This window comes from Osmerus mordax, unplaced genomic scaffold, assembly GCF_038355195.1.
Source record: "Osmerus mordax isolate fOsmMor3 unplaced genomic scaffold, fOsmMor3.pri Scaffold_107, whole genome shotgun sequence".
NCBI lineage: Eukaryota > Metazoa > Chordata > Actinopteri > Osmeriformes > Osmeridae > Osmerus > Osmerus mordax.
This window is the reverse complement of record NW_027120419.1, coordinates 16987-34407: the sequence shown is the minus strand read 5'-3', so window position 1 is coordinate 34407 and position 17421 is coordinate 16987. Positions and strand designations below refer to the sequence as shown.

General features: G+C 48.2%; 1 protein-coding gene across 1 annotated transcript; it reads right to left on the bottom strand.

Moving 5' to 3' along the window:
• Positions 1-206: 206 nt before the first annotated feature.
• LOC136939088 (aspartate aminotransferase, cytoplasmic-like) lies at positions 207-4095 on the bottom strand (the record flags this gene model as incomplete). The annotated part of the gene is given in 7 exon segments (XM_067231959.1): positions 207-347; positions 650-754; positions 1252-1364; positions 1605-1704; positions 1706-1729; positions 2143-2324; positions 3896-4095. Coding segments are annotated over 7 exon segments (774 nt in total), but the record flags the coding sequence as incomplete, so codon positions are not given.
• Between the last annotated feature and the right edge of the window lie 13326 nt (positions 4096-17421).

Sequence of the window (17421 nt, the reverse complement as noted above, 5' to 3'; positions counted from 1 at the left end):
AAACTTCTGACTGGTACTGTATATGCATAGATATATATGTGTTTGTGTGGTATATGTGTATGTATATGCATGTGTGTATGTGCGTGTATATATGTATGAGTGTGTGTGGTGAATGTGTGTGTGCATGCGTGTATGAGTGTGTGTGTGTTTATATTTGAATGTGTGTGTGTGTGTGTGTGTGTCTCTCCTCACTGTAGAGGCCAAAGGTTCTTGGAGAAGGACTGGGCGCAGAGCAGCTCGAAGCCCTGAGACACAAAGTAGCGGATGGCCCAGGCGTCCTTGTCCAGGCTGCCCGAGGCAAAGCCCCCCTGATAGGCCGAGTCAAAGAACACAAACAGACTCCTCCTCTGCGGGGAGAGGAGGAGAGGGTGAGAGGAGGAGAGAGAGGAGGAGGAGAAGAGGAGTAGAGAAGGGAGGATTAGAGAGGAGAGAGAGGAGGTGGGGGGATGAGAGGGGAGAGAGAGGAGAGAAGGGAGGATGAGAGGGGAGGGAGGAGAGAAGGGAGGAAGAGAGGGGAGAGAGGAGAGAGGGAGGAAGACAGGGGAGAGAGGAGGTGGGGGGGGGTGAGAGAGGAGAGAGAGGAAGAGGAGAAGAGAAGAGAAGAGAGAAGACAGAATAAAGGAAACCTTGGTGTAGAGGTGACTCTTACCTTCATGATGTCAGAGATCTGCTTCCACTCGTCCGGGGTGGGGTCTGTTCCTGTGGGGTTGTGGGCGCACGCGTGCAGCACGAAGATGGAGTGTTCTGGAGCTTTCTGTCAGCCAATCAGGAAAGAGGAAGAGGAGAGTTAAAGGCAGCACAATTTCAAGACCATCAAGGGTTTTGCAATGTTTCCATCAACTCCGCCTTGCCTAACACTGTTTGTCCTTCTCTCCTTTCACCCTCCCTCCCTCCCTCCATCCCCTCCCTCCCCTCCATCCCCTCCCTCCCTCCATCCCTCCATCCATCCATCCATCCCCCCTCCCTCCCTCCCCCTCCCCCTCCATCCCTCCCTCCATCCCTCCCTCCCCTCCCTCCCTCCATCCCTTCCCTCCCTCCCTCCCTCCATCCCTTCCCTCCCTCCCTCCCTCCCTCCCCATCATCCCTCCCTCCTCCATCCATCCTCCCTCCCTCCATCCCTCCCATCATCCCTCCCTCCCTCCCTCCATCCCTCCCTCCCACCATCCCTCCCTCCATCCATCCATCCCTCCTCCCTCCATCCATCCATCCCTCCATCCATCCATTCTATCATCCCTCCCTCCCTCCTCTCACCTCCAGGTCATCCAGTAGGCCGGCCAGGTCCAGGCCTCTCTTAGCGCCGTCCCAGTAGTGGTACGGACGGATGTCCTTGAAGCCCGCATCAGCAAACACGGCATTGTGGTTCTCTACAGGGAGGAAGAGGAGGAAGGGTGGAGGAAAGGTGGAGGGAGGGAGGAAGAGAAACGGAAAACCGGAGAGGAAAAGGAGGGGGAGACGGAGCAGTGGGAGAGGAAGGAAGAGGGGTGAGGGGAGGAATAAAGGAATACACATGAGCATCTCAAAACTCAGTAAAAAACAACATGTATCTTTCTGCTCAAAAATCCCCTCATATTCTGTGACTCCGAGTGCTTGCTCCGCCCACTGACCCCAGGTTGGCGCGGAAACGTAAATAGGCGTGGCCGTGTTGTTGACGCCGTTGTACCAGCGACGCAGAAACTCCGCCCCAATCCTCAACGCCCCGGTCCCCTCCCAACGCCTGGACTCCTCCCACCTGGAGGCAGAGAGACAGAGAGAGAGACAGAAAGAGAGAGAGAGAGAGAGAGAGAGAGAGAGAGAGACAGAGAGAGAGACAGAGAGAGAGAGAGACACAGAGAGAGAGACAGAAAGAGACAGAAAGACAGAAAGAAAGAGAGAGAGAGACAGAGAGACACAGAGAGAGAGAGAGAGAGAGAGAGAGAGAGAGAGAGAGAGAGAGAGAGAGAGAGAGAGAGAGAGAGAGAGAGAGAGAGAGAAACATGCTGACTCATTCAGGAGTCAACTGAACCCAGATGTCTTCCTACTAGACCTCATCTGCTTCTGCTCAGACTAAAACTCTCCTCAGCCCAGGACTACCTGACTGACAGCAGCCTGGTCCAATCCCTACCCTGTACTCCCTGACTGACAGCAGCCTGGTCCAATCCCTACCCTGTTCTCCTTGATGGCGGGGCTGTCGTCTCCCAGGGCGACCTTGGAGGCGGCGGAGCGCAGCTCTGGGAGGCCCAGGATGGGCAGGTACTCGTGGTTCAGACTGCTGTCCTCCACGATCATCCGCTCCACCTTCTTCACCACCGGCAGCACCCACGGCAGGCACTCATCCGTACGGTAGGCTGGGGGGGGGGGGGGAGGTGGGATGGGAGTTGCAGGGAGGCAGGGAGATGATGGGATGGGGGGAGGTGCAGGGAGGAAGGAGAAGGTATGGGAGGAAGGGAGGGGAAAACAATTTAAAGGTTAACATTGAAGCAAGAGTAATTTACATTTACATTACATTACATTTTGTCATTTAGCAGACGCTCTTATCCAGAGCGACTTACAGTAAAACAGGGACATTCCCCCCAAGGCAAGTAGGATGTAGTGCCTGGCCTAGGACACAACGTCATTTTGTAGGGCCAGGAATCGAACCGGCAACCTTCTAATAAATAGCCCGATTCCCTAACCACTCGGCCATCTGACTCCCCTCTAGTAATATGTGTATGTTTCTTTTTTAGCAGGTGACTTCATCCATTATGGTTTACTTAATACTCTACCACTGAGATACACCCTCCATTCCTACTTTACCAATCTATAAGTTATTAGTGATATATTTCTTTATATGTATGAAAGGAAGATATGTATATCCATCGTATTGCACAGGGATTTTACTGAATACACATGTACGTGTAGTGCAACACTATGCTGGAGGTCACCCTGAACATGGGAGTGTGTTTGTGTGTGTGATACTCTCGCAACCCACACAGCCTGCCAAGTTTCATATTACAGGCAGCCACACACACACACACACACCAACACAAATCCCTAGTTTGAGCTCAAGTAATGCTTCCTAAACTTCATTTCGCATTCTTTTTCCAACAATTGTACAGAGAGCTATGAAAGTGCAGCAAAACCTGTCAGGAACAGACCTTTCGTGCAACTCGACAGACTGCATCGCGTGAGAGGGGACAGTTATGTTCTTACTTAGGTTACTATGCAAGGAAGAGCTTTAGAATTTAGTTATGCACGGATATAATGAGTAGAATCATATTAGGAGCGATTAGAAAGACACTAATAGAAACCCAACATATTTTTTTGTTGTTCAATCTAGACATATTTCTAGACTACGGCTAAATTGTAGGTTCTGAGTCGTCTCAGAACAGAAGTCTACAGTTACTGCTTGTCATCCGGGTATTGACAGTGTGTACACCTTGCTGGCGAGCAAGCTAACGCGTCACTTGGGCGCACGGTGTGACAAGTGCATAGGTGGTCACGAGTAACCAAATGACTGTGGAGGAGAGTAGTACCCGCTAGTTACTACGCAAGCCGCTAGCTATCACGTTTTGTAATTCATGCATAGTTTATATATGAGCAAGTCTGTCAAATGCAAGTTGTTGGCAGTATACATGCTAGTTCTCCATCCGTCGTTGAGATGTAGCCTCAACTCGGATTAGTTTACATTGTGCTAGCTAACATTAGCTAGTTAGCACTAGCTTGCATGACAGCGGCGAAGGTCAAAGTAAACCCCCGTTATTTGCCCAGCTTACTGAAATGCAAAGGGACAGTCGTTAGCTAGCTTGCTAGCCTAGTTAACCATGACATTGTACAGCACTGACTGCTAGTGCTAATACGTCTAGCCCACGTTGTGGCTATTCAACAGAGTGACAGCGCTGGCTAGCTAAAGTTAGCTACATAAAATGGTCACACTTACCTCCGACTCCTAAATTCACTTTCTGTGCGTGTGTGTCCTCACGGAAATCCGCAGTCAGTTTAAAAACTGCCACCGGAGGCGCTTGGGGAACCTCGCTGAATAAAGACATGGTTTAACGGATCCCGGTGCAGGGTATGTGATGGGGAGATGGGGAGTGTGTTTGGTGGGTACCCGGTTCAGTAGCTTGGAGAGACAGCGAAGATAACCTTCAACGCTTTCGGGGGGTAAGGAAAGGGCGTGAATCCCTCAGCCAATGAGATTGTAGGAAACATTCACAGGGGCTGCCAAAAAGCCAATGGCAGCTAAGAATATTAAAGGTCAATAAATGGTATGATTTTACAAAGCAAACCTTCTTTTCATATTTGAGTCTTTAAACTATGATTTTAGAAACAGATCGAATCAAAGCAATGGCCCACCTTAACAAACATCTGTCAATTGTGTAATTCAGAAGGTCTATATCTAAAATGAATATGTAATATGTGATGTTATTCGTTGGAAAGCCTACAACTACAATAAACGAAATAATAAAGGAGCCCTAACAGAGTGAAAAGTTCATGTTGATTCAGATATCAATTTCCTTCACCATAAGATTCATTTCTCTGTGTGCCACAAGATGTCACCCTTAGCAAGCAGTGTGCAGTCAGCATGACTAGGCAGGTGTCTGCGCTCTCTCTCTCATCCTCTCTCTAGCTCTGTGTCTCTCTCATTCTATCCCTATCTTTTCTCTTACTCTTTCTCTCACAAAGTATCTTATTCTCTTTCTTTTTTCTCTGCCTCTCTCACAGACACAAACACATACTCGATCTCTCATCCACTCTCTCTCTCTCTCTATCTCTCTCTCTCTTCTGAGAGGTGTTTGATGAATGGCTAAGACCTCTCTAGCTCCCACTTGTCGCCACCCCGGACCAGAGAGAAGCATGTTTTTGTATTGGTGGAGTGATTTCACCACATAAGCACAGCCTCGCACACGCACACACACACACACACACACATACACACGAAGAAGCTCACTTCTCACTGCTTCCTTTTGCACTCTGTCAGGGTCAGAAAGGGGGCCTTCTCATCCCCCACTCCTCCCCACTCCTCCCCACTCCTCCTCCCCCCCCGGAGGAGAAAGCTGCCATGAGCCGTCAACAGTGTTGTATTTCAAAGGGTGAGAGGCCAGCACTGCGAGGATGAAGGTGATTGAGACAATTTGTCAAGGTGATGGACGTCCATGCGTCTCTCTTTGTGTCTCTCTCTTTATCTCTCTCTCTATCTCTCTCTCTCTAATGTCTCTCTCTCTCTTTACACCTCTCTCTCCGCCTCTCTGTCTCTGTCTCTCTGCTGGGGAGATGGACGTGACAAAGGCTGTCAGATGTTTCTGGGAGAGGGAAGGGGGAAGGATCTGTTCAGTACTTAAGGACTGGGAAAGTGCAGTGCAGGAGAAAGGCATTCTAAGCACCTTTCTGGAATTCTTAATGAAGTTCTTAGCACGGTTCTGGAATTCGAAATGGAATTCTAAGCACAGTTCTGGAATTCGAAATGGAACTCTAAGCACAGTTCTGGAATTTTTTGTCAGAATTCTTTGCGTCATTCAAAGTGCAGTTCTATCAAATCGTTTCGTAGTGAACGCTGAAGGAACCACACTGAAGGTTTTGAAGCATGGGTAAAGATACAGGACTGTTTGTCAATAGTTGAGTTATTTTCCAGTGGAAGGAATCCCCTTCTTCTTCTTCTCCTCTCAAACGATGTCTGAGCAGGCTGGCTGTCCTCAGTCATCGCCTGCCAACAGAAAGAGGTGTCCCTGGATGTGTGTGTGTGTGTGGTAGCATTCAAGGGGTACTGCACCTGCATGCCCTCTAAACCCCCTCCCCATCACACCATTGCTTCTCCTCGACTGTAAAATGTTTTCACTCCTGATGTGTGTGCGTTTGTGTGTGTGTGTGTGTGTCTACATGTATGTATACGTGTGTGAGAGAGAAAGAGAAAGAAAGAGAGAGAGGGAGAGAGAGAAAGAGAGAGAGGGAGAGAGGGAGAGCCTGCATGCCTGTGCCTTCATGTACAAGTCTCGGCCCCCCCACTGTGTGTCCTGATCCGAGTGCGGTGCTGTCTGCAGGCAGGTCTACTGTGGAGGTCTGCAGGCAGGTCTACTGTGGAGGTCTGCAGGCAGGTCTACTGTGGCGGTCTGCGGGCAGGTCTACTGTGGAGGTCTGCAGGCAGGTCTACTGTGGAGGTCTGCGGGCTCGGAGGGAAGATCATAGCCCTACCCTTGTCAGCCAGGCAATTATCAGATTTGTGGAGCTCCCGGGATCAGGGGCCCTCTGGGGGAGTTTAGGCTGGGCGAGGAGAGGCGTCACTGGGGACAGGTTGACAGGGAGGCCCCCTGGGGCTGACGATGACCAGGGCCTGTTGGTGAAGAAGACACCGTCTGTCTGAATGTGACTTCCCTCCTCACCCTCCACACCTCCACCCCCACAAAAAGAGAGAACGCATTTGGGATTGGAAACACCTCCTACCCAAAAAAATCCCCCACTTCCAAACTCCACTTGGTATGGTCACGCTGATGTGCATGGCCTTGTGTGTGTGTGTGTGAGCAGGAAGTGTGTGTGTGGGGTGTGTGTGTGTGTGTGGGCCAGAAGCTCTGTTGAGTCTAGCCCAGGAAGGCCTTTTTGTGAGGAAGTGATCTGTGTCGAGAGTTACACAGCAACAAACAGCTCAGCGCCTCGGAGGGGGACGGGGTCGGGGGTCGGACCGGGGGGGTCGGGGGGGTCAGGTGTTGAGTGAAGTCCAATAGGAGCGCATGCCTGCTGTTTGTTTTACCTGGCCGGCGGTGACATCAATCCTGACTGGTCTGGACTGGAGGGAAGGGAGGAGAGAGATGGAAGGAGAGGAGGGTGGAAGTAGAGAAGGATAGGAGGAGAGAGAGATAGGAAGAGAGAGCGAGTGAGAAAAGACAGGTCGGAACAGGAAAGGAAATGCATACAGTATATTTACGGAGAAAGATTTACTGTACTCTGATTTACAGAGAAATGGGAAGGCGGGGCAAGATGGCCGCCTTCTTCTGGGAACAAAAAAAGTTCTATTTTAGGTTCCTGGTGGGGCCACGTTCTCAAGGGAACCAGCAAGGCCAGTACACCAGCTGACAGGAACTGGATATCATGATGGGTTTTCCACCAAGCGACCCTGAGCTGGAGAGGCTTATCATATGGAGCAGTGTGTGTGTGTGTGTGTGTGTATACCTGTGTATGTGTGTGTATGCACGTGTGTGTGCTTATGTGTACCTGTGTATGTGTGTGTATACACGTGTGTGTGTGTGTTTATGTGTACCTGTGTATGTGTGTGTATGCACGTGTGTGTGCTTATGTGTGCGTGTGCCTGTGTGTGTATGTACACTAATGTGTGTGTGTGTGTGTGTGTGTGTGAGAGTGTGTGTGCATCCATGCGTGCGTGTGGTTCAGGGAGTGTCATGTCTCCCTGTCTCCACTAGAGGGCGTCCCTGAGCAGGATCCCTCTGCTGGGGTGGAAGGCCAGCTGCCTCTGGAAGCCCCTCCCCCCTCCGCCATCCCATCTCAAGGACAGTGGTTCAAGGACCCCCACCCCCTTCCACACACACACACACACAAATACAGACACACACATACAGACACACACACATACAGACACACATACAGACACACATACATACACACACACACACACACACACACATACAGACACACATACATACACACACACACACACACACACATATCTCTGGCTAACTACCCTCCCATCTCTCTGAAAACATCCACACAAAAGTTATACCGTACTCAGTCCCCTACTCCATTCCACACATTCCCTCACCCCCCCCCTGCCCCCCCCCCCCCCCCCCCCTGCCCCCCGCCCCCCAGCAGCAGGGCGACCGGCCGGGCCGTGTCCTGGTTGTGTGGACGGTGTGGAGGGGAGCTGTAGGAGTGGGATGACCTCCTCCTCAAACAGGCTGTCAGGCTGACAGGAGAAGCCACACAGGGAGAGCAGCAGCCTCGGCCTGTCCCCTCCACGTGTTTACTCCCCCTGGGGTCACACACACACACAGCACACACACACACAGCACCCACACACACGCGCATACACACATTTTATACTTGTGTACACATCTCTCTCTCACACACAGGCACACAGACATGCATGGACACACACAAGCACAACTTCCCCTCCAGTGAGTTACATCCAAACTTAAAGTGGCACAACAATAGTTTTCGTCTCCATGGCGACAGAACTTCTGGAACCTCCTAACGACCCTTCAGTCTGAGGAAGGATGTTCTCCTCTCAGTCTGGACCACGTGACCTGCCGTCCCACAAAGGATGTTTGGAGTGTGTGTGTGTGTGTGAGTGTGTGTGTGTGTGTGTGTGTGTGTGTGTGTGTGTGTGAGTGTGTGTGAGTGTGTGTGTGTGTGTGTGAGTGTGTGTGTGTGTGTGTGAGTGTGTGTGAGTGTGTGTGAGTGTGTGTGTGTGTGTGTGTGTGTGTGTGTGTGAGTGTGTGTGTGTGTGTGTGAGTGTGTGTGTGTGTGTGTGTGAGTGTGTGTGTGTGTGTGCCCTGCGGCCCTGGCCGTCTCCCTCTCAGGGAGGACAGGAGGTTTCCAGGAGCAGGGTCAGGACAGCTCTGGTTCAGACAGGGCACACACTAGGACGTAGCCCTCTCTGCACTGACCATGAGCCCTCTTCTGCCTTTCAGGCTTGTCCTGCTCACACACACACACACACACACACACAGCCAGCCCCGGTCCTGAGGGAGGGTTGTGGTAGCAGACTTCCTGCTGCAGCTGAGCTCACAGGTGCATCTCCTCCTCCTCCTCCTCTCTCCTTCAACCTCCACTCCTCTCACTTCCCTTCTTCTTTCTGCTCATTTCCTTTCCTCTGCCCTCCTCCTCTCTTTCACTCTCTTCTCCTCCTTTGTCACTGCGGTGCACACAATGGGCTGCTGGCTGGAATGGAGAGGCGGAGCCTGATGACCTTGAAGGAATTCCTTCGCAACCCTGCCGCCCCTTCCTCTTTCCCTTGGCAGGCCTCACTCCTACTGTAGAAGAAGAAGAAGAAGCAAGATGGCCTCCACTTCCTGCCTGGATACAAGAGGAGGAGGAGGAGGAAGTTGGAGAATAGGAGGAAGAGAAGGAAGAGGAGGAGGAGAAGGAAGAGGAAGAAGGAGGAAGGAGAGGAGGAGAAGGAAGAGGAGGAAGGAGAAGAGGAGAAGGAGGGTCTTCTTTCGGCTTCTATTTCTGATCTTCACCACAACAACTCCAGCATACCCTGGGTATGTACAGACCTGCCTTGGAAGTGTGTGTGTGTGTGTGTGTGTGTGTGTGTGTGTGTGTGTGTGTGTGGTGTGTGTGTGTGTGTGTTCGCCCCCCTGAGTTTCCTCCTGCTAAGAGCCTGGTTTGACACACCTCAGGCCTTGCTGCATCGCTGACACATCAGTCACCTCCTCATTAGTGCGTGTGTGTGCTCGTGTGTGTGTGTGCGCTCGTGTGTGTGTGTGTGTCAGTGTAGTCTCCAGAATTGGCTCATCTCTGAGATACCTTAGACCCGCCAGGCTACGATTATACCTGCAGAAACACTGATCATTCCACATATGGCTTCTTAATCCACAACAGGTCAATAGGTCCACACGCACGCACACACACACACACACACACACACACACACACACACACACCGAGGAACAACGTACACACACATGTACACTTACACACACGCCATTCTCATACGCACCAGAGGCACACACAGGGTCGTGTACAGGGATCACAGTGTTTGCATTACTGTCTTTTCTTCTGAATATATTAGTGAGGAAACGTACATTCGGAGTTCTGAATGTATTACCTCACAGACACAAAAACACTCTGAATTCTGAACACAAACAGACTGAACAAAAAACACACACCACAGCAAAAGCACACCACACACAAATGCACACCACACAAACGCACACCACACAAACACACGCGTTGTGCTTCTTGCCATATGGGCTCCTGCCAATCTCATTACATCTCCATAAGAACTCATTACATGGTCATTACAACGCCCTGGAAGAAGAACACGACTCAATTACATGATCAGGTTCTGCTGGGAGGAAACTAGACCCTTGACACTTGTCACATGACACACCCACACACACCCTTCACACACACACACACACACCCTTCACCCACACACACCCTTCACACACACCCTTCACACACACCCTTCACACACACCCACACACACCCTTCACACACACCCACACACACCCTTCACACACACCCACACACACCCTTCACACACACCCACACACACCCACACACACCCTTCACACACACCCACACACACCCTTCACACACACACACACACACCCTTCACACACACCCTTCACACACACCCACACACACCCTTCACACACACACACACACACCCTTCACACACACACACACACACACACACACGTGTTTACACACATCTTTTGGTGGAACACAAACCCACATGTACAGTATGGTGAGACACACACACATTTACACATCTTGGTGAACACACACACACACTACACACACTGTTGTGTTCTTCAGCCAGCATGTGTACTTGCGGCCCTCTCAGGTAGAAGTAGAAAGGAGAGGGGATCAGCTGCAGGGAGTGCTCCTCCTCATCCTCTCTGCCCTCGTGGAGGGAGACACTGCTTAGGAAACAGGGAAGGAGTCAGCATCTCTGGATTGAGACCGGGCCCCCTGTTTTAGACACATAACTAGAACTAGTCCACGGTAATAACCTGGACACGGGCCTAACCTTCCCTGAGAAACCTCATAAACACGGCCCAGCCAATCAGCAGCAGCTCTCGTTAGGCTGATGGACTGCCCCGACCAGCGGTAGGCCCTTGACCCGGCTTGTACAACGCTTCCCCTGGCGGTGAACTCCTGTCCGATCCGGGGTCGAGTTGGCGTTGATCTATCTGCTGTGTCCGTCCGGCTCGGAGCGACCCGCCTGGTCGTAGCGCCGCGCGCTGGAGCCTGTGTTTTGTTAGCTCCAGGAAACAGGCCCTTCCTCCGCGTAAACACGGGGGCTCGGTCGGGGACTGGCAGCGGCACGCGATGGTCACTGTCAGACCGATACTTAATCTTCGAAGGGGGGGTAAATTGCGGGTCAAGGAATATTCTTAACCGGACCGGTCAGTGGCGCACACTTGCTGCGTAAAACTCGCCTACAACGGATAAATGCAACAGCATAGACCTTTTTAAATCTATTTACTGGATTGGAATACACGTTCCAGTCCATTGTTAGTTATAGAAATTAAACAGTTGGTCCGTTTGTTTCTAAACGATTAGTGGGCTTGTAACAGTTAGTGCCCGTTTTGGACAGCTATACCTCACGGCCGTAAAACACGCACAAACAAGCTGTCGTGATAATGTACTCTCACATTTAAAGTTAATTTATCTCGTGAGGGATGACAGAGGTCGTGTGAGTGGAACTTTACGACCTCCATAACAAATTAACTTCTAGAGCGCAGAAGAAGCGGTGGTGTTCTGTGCCCGCGTTCCCAAACCGTCTCCAGCTTATAAGGAATGCAGCGCGAAATGGATTGAGGCGGAGGAGCGTTTTCTCGAGTGGCCTAAATGGGGATCACTTTTGGCAAGATCTTAGATAAATAACACCCCCCCCAAAAAAAAAAATATGCGTAAAAGGACTGGGTCGTTTCAGTATGTGGATCTCCCTCGCTGTCCTCCCCTGACACCACGAGATAGGCCTCGCGGGCCCGGGGGGCTGCATTGCGCTTGTCCGAGTGGGAGACGGACCCCTCGGTTATCCGAGGCGAGGTTTTCGGGTTCAGAGACGGAGAGGAAGAGGGAGAGAAGGGCACGAGGGGAGGTGTGCTCCGGCGGCCCCCGGCTCGGTACAGGCCGACGTAATTGATGGTTAAATGCGCTGGAGGTTGTTAAGCAGACAGCCGTGGCCACCGCAGAGGGGAGAGGCGGGCAGGGGAGACTGTTTATGAGATAGAGAGCTGATAAACGCGACCGTCAGCGAGAAAGAACTGCGAGCTAATGGTGGAAGGGTGAATCCGGCTGTCTCCACCGTGATGGAGTACTCCCCTCCTCAGGCACTAATGCTCATGAGTTTATACACTGCTTTAGACTACACACACACAAACACACATACACACCACCACACCACTTAAGGGTAAACGAACAATTTAATAACAGATATCGCAGTACGAGAAATCCTCATATGCTTGGTGTTATCTGCAAATGAATTCATCATTTCACTGAGCTCCTTGAATGTTAAGGGAAAATTAAGCCGTTGTGATGAGATTAAACTGACATTGCAAATGTTCTCTAAAGGGATCCATTATTCATTTTGGGGCCAAGAATAAGTAATGCCGCTGAAGTCAGTCAATTAGACCTCTGCAACCACAATGCAAGGGGACATTCTTACTTGAAAACAACAACGATTTATCAAGAGTGCTCAAATCTAGCTACATGTTCCCTCTAACGATAACAACGGAAGTGTTTGCATTGTTAATGGTTTGAAAAAAATGTAGCCAATGTTCCTGATCGATCCCAAGCCACGGGGGAGGTCAGCTAAAGCCAATCAAACTAATTTCTTCTGTTTCGAGGAATTTTACTGAATTTGGAGCACGAGGGAAACGAAGACGACGAAACGAAGAAGAAAGCTCAAACATGGTATCTGTCTTCCCTTCCCTTAAACGAATGGGTGTTTTTTGTTGGTGGGTGTGGTGGAATTTACTAATTTGCGTCGTTAACATGTTTCATACTCGTTTCACTTCCCACATAAATCTTGAATTCCACCGCCGGTAAAAGACGGTCGTTTGTCACAGTGGTCTGGCGCGCTCAGTGACAGAATACGAGAAACAGAAGTCGCATTAGGTAAACCATTCAACGCCGCAATTTATACAACACCATGCGCGAGCGTATAAACAGAGACGGTTGCGTCACCGGGGCAACCTTCGGGGTGGGGGTGGGGGTGGGGGGGTACTGTCCCACCATTGGTTTATTTGCTCCGGGCCTGAACGATGCAAGCGTGGACCTTACTGAAAATGAATAGCCTAGTAGATGGTTAATTGTGTGCTTGGAATGTGTATATGCCTGGTGTATTGGAATAATAATCAACGTCACAATGGTAAAAACATGTAGGTTTATTAATGCAATTATACAGTACAAATAGTAACTATTAGTAATAATGCTACCATTCGTTCGTTTACGTTGTTTTGTTTCCATTAAATTGTCTGAGATTATTATCAAGTGCTTATCTGATTCGTTTGCGTCTGCTGGAGATAGTGTTCCCCAAACAAATGTTGTCTCCAGGTAGTCTTATATGCCACACACAAGGACAACCTAAAGGTGGAAGTATTTTCATTGTTTACTCGCTGACCAAATGATTATCCAGGCTTTACTGATGGGCGCCTGACGGGAACGTGACGTGTCTGTCGGCCTGCCTGGCCTGTTACCCCCGGCGGAGGTAGCCGTCACGGATCAGAGAGATATTGTCTCCCACTTCGCCCTAATGGAGTCTATTAGCGGCCGCCGCTGCGCTGTCTAAACAACCACGCCGCGCCGTGCGCTTCTGGATGCGCGAGGAGCCCCACAATTCAATTTTTACGCGCCGCTTTCAGGGGTCGTCAACCATCAGACCAGGGCAGAGAAAAGCAAACGTGAAACCTTTACATTTTTTAATTTAAACTTTCTGAGATGTAATCATTTGCAACTCCCATAACTTTCTGGAACTGAATTTTGGCAACTTTTGTCTTAAATTGCTGTGCGTTGTTGTATGGGTTAGGGCTGTAGAAGAGTACAGACACAGTTTAAACATTTGGACTCGATTTTTTGGGGCAAACGGACATTCATGTTTTGCTGTTTATAAGATTATAACGATTTAATCGAACAGTGAGATCATTAGCCTATCTGTAGCCCACAAACCTAACATTTTCGTTCGTTTAAACTAGTGGGCTTATAGGCCTAGGGTAGGCTATTTGATAACCATTGCATTTGAACCATTGAGTTCCCAAACAAGTCTCGAATAACTAGGCATTTGAAATGTAAGGCCTACACCAGCCAATACAATCACACTGGATGATACAAACTGCCTTGCCTGCCGATTTTGATTTTCAAATTCAGAACATACACACACACACACACACACAAGCACACAGGCTTAATTGAGCAAATATTTGCTAATATTTCTGCAACTATATAGTCAAAAGACAAATTATATAAGATCACTTCTACATCGACAAAATAGGCCTATACTTCCTATATGAATTTCGGTTATTTATCCTGTAGGCTGCTATTTTAGTTGTTTAGGATTATAACCGATTATAAACTATAATCCATAAATGTATGTAAATTTATTTGTATATTTTGTTTAATGACTTTAGCTGTTTTATTAGTTTCAATTACGTTTTATGTTTGATGGAGGAACATAGGTCTATATAAAAAGGTAATTATCTTTATGCATTAACAAAACTGGATTGTATATTTTAATTGTGAACAGAGCGATGTTTCACAAAACGTGAAGAAGAAAAAAAAATACATTCAAAAGGCTGGAATCCGTTTTGACAACTTTTTACTAATCATTTGACGCCTATTGAAATGAAAATGTAAAAAAATAAAATAAACATGCTTTACATAGGCCTATGATTGTCGAAATTTGTGAAAATCGTTTTAAGACATTTTAAAACTCAAGACTAATTTACAGACAGTCTCGTGGAGCTCTCCGCGGCATCCGTTGCTAATCCAGTTGTGGAGTGACGCCAACGCGCCACCTGTTGCTTTGACGTAAAATAATTGGCCAACATTAATCAAATCAGACTTCCTCGTTGGGGCTGGCTGGAGGTCTGAGTGTGCAGGTTTAGGAGTGGGTCAACGGTGTCAGTTTTAACACAGTTTATAGCAACACATATAAAAATCTGATGTATTAATAAACAGTAACACTATTTCGAACACAGATAATCTTCATTGCGTCGGTGCGCAAATATATTTTATCTAACAACTTGATCGTTTATGGTTAGGACTAAACCAAGGTCAAAGGAAGAGGTATGGGCAGAGCCATGAGGTTTGTCTGTTCTGACCTCTGAGTTCTTTAAGCAATGAGTCTGCACTACAGCTATTCCTTGGGGGTTTGGTAAGCCATAACGATTGTTGTCGAAGGCTTCTTACCTTATTAAAAACATCCTAATCGTCCATTATCCAACACAAACAAAACAAACCGACCATCAAATGGACACTCAGTTAAGTGCATAGGGCGTGTTTACGTTGAGAACGCGGGCCTCCCTTTCACTCTCTCAAATGGGCCGTTGTGGACGAGGCGCTAGGCGGGCTCGAGGCCGGGGAGGATGGGGGGAGGATGGGAGGAAGATGCCCCAATCTAAACAGCTCCATCGGATCGAGATGATCTCGTCTCGCTCCCTTCCCCTTCTCTCTCTCTCTCTCTCTCTCTCTCTTTCTTTCTATCTCTCTCTCTCTCTCCCTCCCTCCCCCTCTCTCTCTCTCTCTCTCTCCCTCTCTCTTTCATCTCTCTCTCTCCCTCCACTTCTCTCTCTTTCCTTCCCCCTCTCCCTCCCTCTCTGTCTCTCTCTCTCTCTCTCTCTCTCTCTCTCTAAGTCTCTCTCTCTTTCTCTCTGTTTCTCTCTCTCTCTATAAGTCTCTCTCTCTCTAAGTCTCTCTCTCTCCCTCTCTCTGTCTCTCTCTCTCTAAGTCTCTCTCTCTCTCTCTAAGTCTCTCTCTCTCTCTCTCTCTCTCTCTCTCTCTCTAAGTCTCTCTCTCTCTCTCTCTGGCTGTTCCACCCAGGCTGGCGCCTGTGTACTTGGACACAATTGACAGGTGAAGAGGTGTAGCATTTCCTTTTGTTGCTCCTTCATCATTCAGCCCCCTCCTTCCTCCTCCTCATCTCCGCTCTCTAAAATCTATTTCTAAAACCCTAAAAGTGATAGCAATAGACAATAAATTAGCATAATGTGGACATGTGGAAAATCTGTTCCAGTTAAATATAAAAAACTTCTCAGTTTTTCCTATTAACCTAAAACGGAGGAGTGTTCAACTAATTATTTGTATTTATTTTTATAACAAATCAATCCGTGGATGGTGGGACCTATATCATTCTATGACCGCGAAGAATACTGCATAGCAACTCTTCAACAGGCAAACATGGCCAATACGGTGTTTTGAGTATCTTCTTTCGTTTTTTTGTTTCAATTATAAATATCTGCAACATTTATGACACTTTTTTAGATTACTTTTGCAATATAGTTTGTTGACTCTGTGTCTAATCTAAATGACATGATTTCAAATAACTCTGGATGCACCAACAACCAACTCTCCTCGAGACGTCTGAGAGGTGGACTGAGTCCGCGCGCTCCGTCATGGACGTCACATAGCCTCGGATCTGGAAATAAGACTCGCGCGGAATAATGAGGTGAGAAAATGTGAGGTCTGCGTTTTCTCCGACTGCACTTGGGTTCTCTCAACGCTTTCCCTCCCCTCCTCTCTCCTCAATTATCTCTCCTCGCGCCTCCTCTCTCCTCAATCCTCTCTCCTCGCGTCTCATCTCTGTTTGGAAGCCAAGGGCGCAGTCTGTAATAATAAACTTGGTGACAAAGTGTCAGGAACTACACCGCTACACCAGACGTAGTACATGTAATCAAAACAAGACAGAGGTGATAATAATGGCGTTATAGACTATCAACTCAAACATAGATAAAACTTCACCCCATTGAATAAGCAATGAGACACTTTGACATTATTCGTGTTGATAATAATCCAACAGATATTTCAATACAGGCAATTAGCTTACTGTATTAATCATTCAAATTTAACATTTGATCAAAACAAACAAATCATTGTGTTATGTTGAATTATAAGATATTTGTTTTATCACAGTACAGTTTCTGTTTTTAACACTATGTATGTTAATAAAGTGATTATAATAGTGTTTGTAACAGCCCAAAACATATTGGGCCTATAGTAGAACCTGCGCCTAGTCTGCGCCTATCTGCGCCTAAACATAGCCAATCGGTAATATAAAGAGACAAACGATGCGTAATGTTATTCTTCTCAAGGCTAAACCCTAGTCTATATTTTAATTTAATAGTGTACAGGCCTACATATCCCATATGCCTACAGAGCCTAATGTAATCCTACATTTGGATTTCCTCTAGTGGAATTACCATCAGAGTTACAATTCGGCCTTTGCTGAATGTTACCTTATGGAATACACGCAAATGATTTAGGAGAATAATATAGGATACACCAGTGTTTGTTACAAGGCCTTAATTACCCTTAAGTGTTTTTTAATGCCGCTGTCCTGACCTTTAACAAACGAATGCCAACCCAACATCGCTTTTGGTTGGCGTCGTTGGATTTAATGCTTATTTAAACAAAATGGACACGATGGCTTGAGTCCCGTTTGCCAGTCTAAACACTGTCGACCGGCGGCCTTGTTTGGCGCTTGTTTGGCACCGTTTTTACGATCGTCCTGAATTACACGAGGACATTACGGTAGTGATGATGATATAGCTACCAAGAATTCGA